This window comes from Scomber scombrus, chromosome 2, assembly GCF_963691925.1.
Source record: "Scomber scombrus chromosome 2, fScoSco1.1, whole genome shotgun sequence".
Taxonomy (NCBI): domain Eukaryota; kingdom Metazoa; phylum Chordata; class Actinopteri; order Scombriformes; family Scombridae; genus Scomber; species Scomber scombrus.
Window position 1 is genome coordinate 18274660 of NC_084971.1, and position 8826 is coordinate 18283485.

The 8826-nt window shown below is 38.8% G+C and overlaps 1 protein-coding gene across 1 annotated transcript in view; it reads right to left on the reverse strand.

Moving 5' to 3' along the window:
- Nucleotides 1-5690: 5690 nt before the first annotated feature.
- Nucleotides 5691-8826, reverse strand: part of pax5 (paired box 5) — a 47443-nt gene continuing 44307 nt past the window's right edge. Inside the window, exons 10-11 of the mRNA XM_062429359.1 lie at nt 7663-7749; nt 5691-5773 (exon numbers count right to left, since the gene is read on the reverse strand). Coding sequence (XP_062285343.1) covers nt 5691-5773; nt 7663-7749 — 170 coding nt within the window. The remainder of the gene's footprint in view (nt 5774-7662; nt 7750-8826) is intronic.

Consider the following 8826-nt stretch of genomic DNA (forward strand, 5'->3'; position numbering starts at 1 on the left):
AAGCATATTTTTTACTTTTTTTTTAAAATCCTCCCCTCCAGAATATTTGAAGGCATTTCTTATCTTCATTTCGCGTTTGTATCTGTTAGTCTTTTCTGATATTTTATATGTTTTTTTGTACAAGAATCTATCATTTAAAACAGGCATCACAGGCTTTGGTGAATGTTACAGATATGTTTTCTTTTTGTCGCATTTGATTTTTGAAGAGTAGAGTGAGCTGAATCGTTAAAACCTAATTTCGTCTTTGCATCTGTCTGCGTTCTGATGTCTTTTGCTTGCTAATTATTTTAACTTTTTTTTTTTTTTTTTTTTACCAAAACGTCACAGATATAAATATCTCTTTAACACCCCAGATAGGAAGCCATGGACACAAAAGAAACTCCAGATTGTTACACGAAAGGCCACAGTAAGGTGAAAAATCATGTTATCTTTTTTTGTGTGTTTTTTTTTGTTGTTTTTTTTGTTTTTTTGATTGAAACATCTGCTTAAAAAGCACAGTCGATTTTTGTAGGCTGAGTCTTGTATATTTCTCCTCTTCCACAGTTGAATAATATTAAGATGTACAGAACATTGTAACACTTCAGTATTAGATCTGTCCAGAGCCTAGTTATATCAGCAAGCATGAAACAGATTGTGCCACTAATTGCTGTCAAGATGTGATGCTGAAATCCCCTCAGGTTTTACAAAGGCAGTAGCCATCTTCAAGGACTCATATTGAGATACAGTCAGGCGGTGCACACTCGGTGAGAAATCATAATAAAGGGGGAAAAATAATTTGCATTTATTTCAGTTTCCTATTTGATTTGGAGCTTGGGATAAAAATCCAGGATGCAATTGTATTTTCATGGACAGTAAACTAGCAGTGCTGGAAATGAAACTTTGTGTGTCTTTGTGTTTTAAAAGCTCTTTGAGAGGAATATGAGATGTGATCTCACAGAATATTCTTGGCCAAATAAAGATACCAGCAGCAATATTGCCATTGAAATGACCTCGCTTTGGCACAAAACACCCTGCTTCATTCCTATGCAGAATTCCTGACAGGACAGTGAGCATCACGTCTGAATAGTCAGAGAGAAAAGTAAGAAAGGAGAGAGAAAAGGATTAATAGGGTTGTCTGAACACAGAGGGAGGACTTTTTGAGGAAGGTCACAGGCATGAAATCAACAGAATAGTTTTAATATTCCTAATCCTGGTGGTGTGGCAGTGCTACAGGAGAGGAGAGGAGGGGAAGACGAGTGCATGAGATATGATGAGATTAGGGCTGAGGGAGGGGGGAAGAAGAAAGACGGGATGAGCTTCTGATGGCACAGCAGGTTTGGCCTCCCCTGGGGAACACAGGGGCATGAGAGGAGGGGCGATCGCCACTCCGCAAAGGACAAAGGGAGGGAGAGAGTGTGTCTGTTCTTACACTTAGGTGTGTGTGCGTGTGGCCTCTGCTCGTCGTGCTTCCTACAGTACCACCCACAATGACAGTCCCCCCTAATCGCTGCAGTCAATGTCATGGCTGCCAATCGAAACAACTACGGGCCAATGAGGATCCAGTCTCTCCCTATGTGAACCAATTAGGTCAAAGCAATGGCAAGGCAAGCTGTGTCACTATGAGATGCATAGTTAACAAATAATCCTGTTAATGTATCACCAGATTCTTGGCTACACTGGAGAAAGGGGGTAGGAGAATTTGGCCTGTTGGGTTCACAGCTTCTCACGAGGAGGCACGACTAGATTCACCTCTGCAAGGAGAAAGGCTTTCAATCAATATTTCTCCATGTTTACAGTAGAGTGTGTGCGAGGAAAAAAGAGTGTAATTCAGTTATAAGATGCTCCGGCTGGACAAAAAAAGCAATATTAATGAACAGACTTGTAATATTTCTGTCACTTACTTGGCTTTTTTGTATATTTTGTGCCTTTTTTGTCAGTATTCACTCCTTGTCAAGCCAGTGGAACCCTGTTTAGCCCTAATCTTTACGTATACTATGAGCTACGAATATTATGGATATCCCCTGAAACCTGCACATTTCAGTCACCTCCCTTAAAAACATTTCAGTATTACAGGAAGAATGTTAAAAATATAAAGTCACTGGATGGTAGGAAATCTTCCAAGTGACTTTGAAGCTTGAAAAAGCAGGTATGTTTCCCATGTTCATCATCTTAGTTTAATTTGTGTGTACCAATTCATCCAATAGTTATCGAGACATTTCACAAAAATCCATAAATGTCAACCTCATCATAATGCAAGAGGAAAAGATGATCATCAAAGTTTTTAGAATACAAAACATCATCTACGAACCATGAATGTCTGCAAGAAATTTAGTGTCAATCCATTGAGTAGATGTTGAAATATGAGTGTGAATTTCCCTGAATATGTGAAAAATGTAGGCTGCTCATGGCACTAGAGGAAAAGCCAGGGGATCACCAAAGTCATACGCTTTATACGTCGGGCAACATGGATATCTGCACCAAATTTCACAGCAATCCATCCAGAAGTTGTCAAAACATTTCACTAAAAGCCAAAAATGTCTGTGGCGCCACAGGTAATATCAGGGGATCACCAACATTATAGGGCTTCATCATCTGGGGACCATGAATACCTCTACAAATTGTAATGGCAGTCCATCAGATTAGAAACTGGTGGACTGACCGACAAACAAGCAACATTTAGTTCAACATATAAAGATCTCTTCCATTAAAGTCAATGCAAGGTTGCACCCATCATTGTTCAATGACTCAAGGGGTTGTTCAGCAACACAAGGTTTTGTGCTTCTGTGCCATCTACATGACTTGTATTGACTTAAACTGAACAGACCTTCTTAGCCAGAATAAAAAAATCTTCTTTGTAACTTTAGAGGTGCATGACGTCATTTTATCTAAGCTTGTAGATCACTGAGAGCATTTTCTACCATCCAGGGAGTTTATTTTTTCAACATTCTTCCAGTCACACATTATATGAATTGATCGAGACTGTGACTAATATGTCCAAGTTACCATAGATATCCTTACAAAATGGTGATACTTAGTATACAGTCCTGGATCAAGGTAAGGTCTTGTTATCAGAGCTGCAATGTTACTATTGGTACAGTGTACAAATTACTAACTGATGTTGATAGTGGTATTACTGTCTGCTACTTATTTGTGGAACTCTTCATATAGTCTACCATCCTGTGTTGGCCTCCACATGGTCAGAGTTTTATTTAGGGAGTTGAAGGAAGGGACACTGAATCTTGTTTTAGTGACGCGTGGTCAGTCAGGGGGGAGTTGACATATAAAACTAAAGGCACTGTCCTTGTTTTCAGCTGGTGTGGTTCAGGTTCAATAATGCCTCAGAAAGATCTAGAGAGAAAGACAGAAATAGGGACAGCTCCCGGCGCGGTGCTCACAGGCATCACAGCGAGAGAGCCGTCATAAGAATCTTCTTTAGAGTTGTGTATGCACAACTTTTAAGGTCTACAAATGTAAAAGGATCCACTCTATCACTATTTCAAAACCGAGAAACAACAAAGAATTGAGAAACTAACAGCTTTGTTCAGTGTTCATAGGTATATGTTTATATAGCTATATTTTATGTCTTACGCTGCAGATTTGGTGCCTCTAATCTGATAGCTATTAAAACTACACAGTAGCAAAGAAGTGCTACGGTCAGCCACACATACCCAAAACAAACAAACGAAAGATATGTAAACACTCGCAGACGATGGCTAAAACAACACCACAAACCTCTTAGTCTTTTTATCGTAAAGAAAGCTTCATCACTAAAATCTAAATTCAAATGTGAATAATTGAAATTGCTATTGACATTGTGACTTCTCTTTCACTGATATCTGTACAATTTTTGTATGGATAGATGTGAGACAGGAAGCTACATAGGTACAAGCGTAGGAAGATACTGCCCATTAACACAGATCAACATAGTGGGCCCCTCCAACTTTTAAGTAGGATAACACTGATTTTTGATCAGCGCTGAAGGGCAAATCTGTCCTACTCTGTCTGCACACTGAATGGGTAAGGCCTCGACCCTGGTGTCATGCATTGTCACAGCGCAGAACTGATGCAGGAGACAAACAAAAACAGAAAACAGTTTCACTTGTTTTTCACGAAAGCAATGCTTTTATAGAAACAATTTCAGGATGTCAAACAGCACAAGGACAAGCACTCAAAAATGGGTAGAAGAAGAAGAAGAAGAGGAAGTACTTCATGGTTCTGAAAAGAAATTTTAAAAAAGTAAAATGGCACCTTTAAATGATGATTGAGTCTCTTTGTGCTTTTGTAGTTAGTCAGCCGATCCACTGGGGGGGGCCATCTTTGGGGAGTTTAAAGAGAGAAATAGAAAGAGAGCAAGAGAGAGGGAAAGAGAGGGTGCCGCCACTTCCCGCTTCTTCATTTGAATATTCAGGAAGCGGATAAAAATGGCGTCTTATTCAATGGCACCTGTGTCAACTGATACCAGGCAACAAACTATAAACAGGAAAATTGCAGTCGGATTACATTTATAAACAAAGACTTCTTTCATATTGAAAGTTTTTAAGATTTCATATTTCACTGCATCGTCATGATCATCATCATCATCATCATCATCATCATCATCATCATCATCATCATCACTATTCTAGCACAACAGCGTGACACATATTATAAATCATTACAGGCATTCACTCTCATCATGGAGCGCAGCGCAGAAAAGCTTCTTAATATATTACTCTGTGTCTCCTCCATTTATAAATAGCTCTTGATCAGGACTAAATCTTGGCTGGGGAGGTAGGATAGCACCTTCCTGTACAATAACACTCCCTGGTTTTGGTCTGATGTGAAAACTCACACTATTCATTTTACAGTAGAGGCTCAGATTTTAGGTCTGTGCTTTGCTGAAAGGCCTGCCTGTCTGTCGGTCAGTGGTGTTCACACCACTTCCAATGTAAGTGTGGACATTAACTACAGTTTTTTCTTATTGGGGTGCTGAAAACACAGAGGGATATGGCTGTTAACATGTGTTTGAATTTGTGTAACTGAACACTCCCATTAAAAATCAGGGTATCCCATTCTTTAAGCATTAGAAGAAATGGGTTGAATCAACTGCAAAGAGTCTAGCATGACAAAGTTATGGTAGCAATTTTGGTCATTTAATGTTATGAAAATTAGATTGTCTTTACTTCACCGTAACATGGCATAGAAAATTGATTGATTCATGTCAGGTCATTAAAAGACTGTCTGAAAAAGTGATTTTTGCTCTAATCAGCTCAAATAATTTCATCAAAAACCTTAAAACACAACATTTGACCCAGCAGATCACAATGCAGACACTTTCTACTGACCTCTTAGATTGGTAAATGATTGGTTGAAAACAAATTCAAATAAGATAGGGATACCATGTCTTTATGTAGTATGAGAGTGCTCAAATTTTATGAAATGTTCTGATCAATCCTTTATCTTCCAGGTATTGACACTGCAACGCTTGTGTCCACACAGTAATGTAATACCCCTACAGTAAGTCTGTGTTGCAGGCTAGCCATGTGTGGGTTTGGGTAAGTGTCAATCAAAGAAAATTCAAACTTCACTGACGTCAGAAAGTTTGAAATGTTCTCCTCATTGTTGTCCATGTGTAGGCAGGCTTGAACTGAGCAGTGCTGGTGCTATCCGTTCCTCCCTCCCTCCCTCGTCGTCTTCCTCTCTGCATCCTCCTCCTCCCTCAGTAGGAGGGGTCAGTGGCGGTCGTAGGCGGAGGCTGTTGCAGTGGCAGCAGGGCCCGCCCCCCGTGATGTTGCACTGTAGTAGTACGGTGACCCTGGGATGCAACACAAAAACATTCAATTGTTTTAAATGAGATGAAAATGTTTACAGATTTATTATTATTATTTATTTATTTTTGTTCATTTCGGCCTAAATTCTGTTGGTTATTATGTGAAATGTTGGGACATGTTGACATTGCTACAACAAAGCCAACACTTATTATTCTTTTTGGCCACTTGGAGACAGTACAAAAAGCTGTAAACATGACATCCACATAGTATCACCTTAAAAAGTTGATAAAGTGAACATGTTGACAGACAGTTTCTTACAAATCCAGCAGATACGGATACTGCTACTACCGATACATTAGCATTCATTTAGAGTCGTGTTGATGAATGTGTAATGTTTGCTCTCTTTTTAGCTCTGTTTGGTCTCCACCAATACTTGAGGGAAATGGCTCTTTAGCTGCTAAATGCTACACTTTGTTCACCAGCTAGTTGCTAACTCGGTTTATCTTGATGAAAGTAAACTTGCAGGGCAGAAAACCAAATTATGTGCTAAAAAATGCAAATTTGGTCCGCAGAGCTCAGGCGAACTCAAGTGGAGTCAGATGATAATTATCAGAGGGTTTGGCACTATAGTCACCACTTTCTCATGCATTGTTCATACATAGAAAATGATTAACTAGTTTTACTATAAACCATTTTATTTATAGTTCAAAAATAAACACACAGGCAATGTAGATAATAATCCTTCATTGCACAGGAAAATAATTATAAAGAAGTTTATTTGTAGGACTTTTCAAAGCCAATGTTAGAAAATGCTTTACATAAACATAAGATTGATCTAACAAATGCAGCATAGAGAACATAATAAGATGACGAGCATAAAAGACAGAAAAATTATTCATAGGCTAACCGATAAAAAAATAGTTTTTAAGAAGTGATTTGAAAGAAGATGATGAAAACAGCAAGACCTTTCTTGCTTTGGTAACTTAGTTTCAGCCACATTCACAGATATCAGTATCAGCAATTACCTTGGTGAATTCAAGTTTTATTACTGATAGAAATGATGGTCAAACATGACAAAAATAAATTGTAATAATCTTGAATTATCCTTTAACCACTTGGGGTTACTGAAATGAAGTATAAATGTAAAATGAGCAGCTTCAATTTTCTCTTAAGATTATATTTTACTTTGAATGTGAGTAGTGAAAGGCACGGGTAAGATGACATGAGCTGATGAAGCTAATGACAGAAAAAATTAGTCTCCCTTTCATGTACCATCAATAAAATGGACTTTGTCTACTTCTTGACACCTTTTTCTTTCGTCTACTTCCACACGCACACGCACACACACACACACACACACACACACACACACACACACACACACACACACACACACACACACACACACACACACACACACACACACACACACACACACACACACCTGTCTCTGTCACTTCCATCAATCAGCCCAGCTGTGTGTTGACAGGTTATGTCTGTCAACAGTCCAGGTAATCTCAGGAGGCTCTTTGGGGAAGTGAGGCATTAAGCCGGCCTGACAAACTATTTAGTCTCACTCAAGACTTTCGACGCCCTCTCTCCCCTTTTGCCTCTTTTTTTCCCAAAACACACCATTCGTCACCTTTACTTTCATCCTTCCCCTCTTTTCCTCTGCATCATAACCTCTTCCTTCCTTTTGCCATCAATCTTAAACCTTTCAAGGTGCCCCAACGTGCATCCTGTCCTCTTCTTATCATATTAAAGATACCTTAGAGTCTCTTTTTTTGTTTTCCTTTCTTTCAATTCTCTGCTACCATCTTTCCTCATGATTTCACCTCCTTCTGTAAATACACCTGCATTATCACACACACTCTTCACTTGTCTCTAATCTTTCATATGCTTTCTTTCTTTCTTTCTCTCTTTCTCCACCTACCTTGCATCTGTCCTGCCTGGCTGGTGAAGAGACTGGAAGAGCAGCCGATTTCCGTCCCCAGGAGAGACCCATAATCCTGCTGAAACACTGGGGACAACAGAAGGATGGAGGGAATTAAAGAGGGAGCAGAGAGGTGAAGAGAGGTAAGGGTGTGGGTGGGGGTGGGGTGGGGGGGCAGTACAGGTCAGCACAGCCTGACCCCCTCTCACCTATTGACCTTTACACCATCACCCCTTGACCGTTTCACCTTTAAACGTGACCCCAAAAATGGTTCCCTAGACAATGACTCTGACGCTGACTGTTGTTGGCTCAGGGTTAATTTTTTTCCCCATTAAAACACTAATGCAAAGGTGTAAAGACAGTGTAACCGAACTTTCAGAAAAAACATTTGAAATCAAGTGAAAATATCTCATCTGAAGTGATGGTTTGGAAAACAAAGTGGTCTGAGAGTTACTCATTCGGAGTAGTAGTGATTCATGGATATTAAAGGGTTAAACTTGCAATATTTTGTATTTTTCTTATTGTCAACAAACACTGTCTCTTAATACTTTCTCTCTTCTTTAACCTGCCAGTAGCTCAACCACATTTGTTCCAACTAAAGATCGAAATCTTATGGATTCTTTTTTAAAAGGCTAAGTTTCCTAAAACATAATTAGTTATTAGTCCTAATTAGTTTTTCATTTTCATTTGTCACTCGAGCACTTCATCCCAATGAAGGAACGCCCACTGCAACAGTATTGATCAATGATGTGTTTTTAATAGTTTTTTGGTCAATGATAGAGGTCTATTACACAAAGGAATAATCTATATCAAGTTTTGTCTACAAAGGCAATAATCAATATTACGATCAACTCATAACAATTAAGGAAAACATTGAATATGAACAACAATGACTTATTCACACATTACTACACCATATACACAATAAATAATAAACTACCTATCACTATCACCTGTCCTATTAGTAACTCAGGCCACCACTTGACAAAACAAAACAAAAAACAGAAATTTAGACTGTATGTCAAGCCATTATGATTAATGTGAAAGTGGTTGCGTGAAAAATGAAAAATATAAGTCAGAGTCAGTTTCCTCTAGAGTAACTATAAATACTCAAATCCAACAAATCCCAAAATGCAACACTGATGAGATGCAAATAAATGCCTC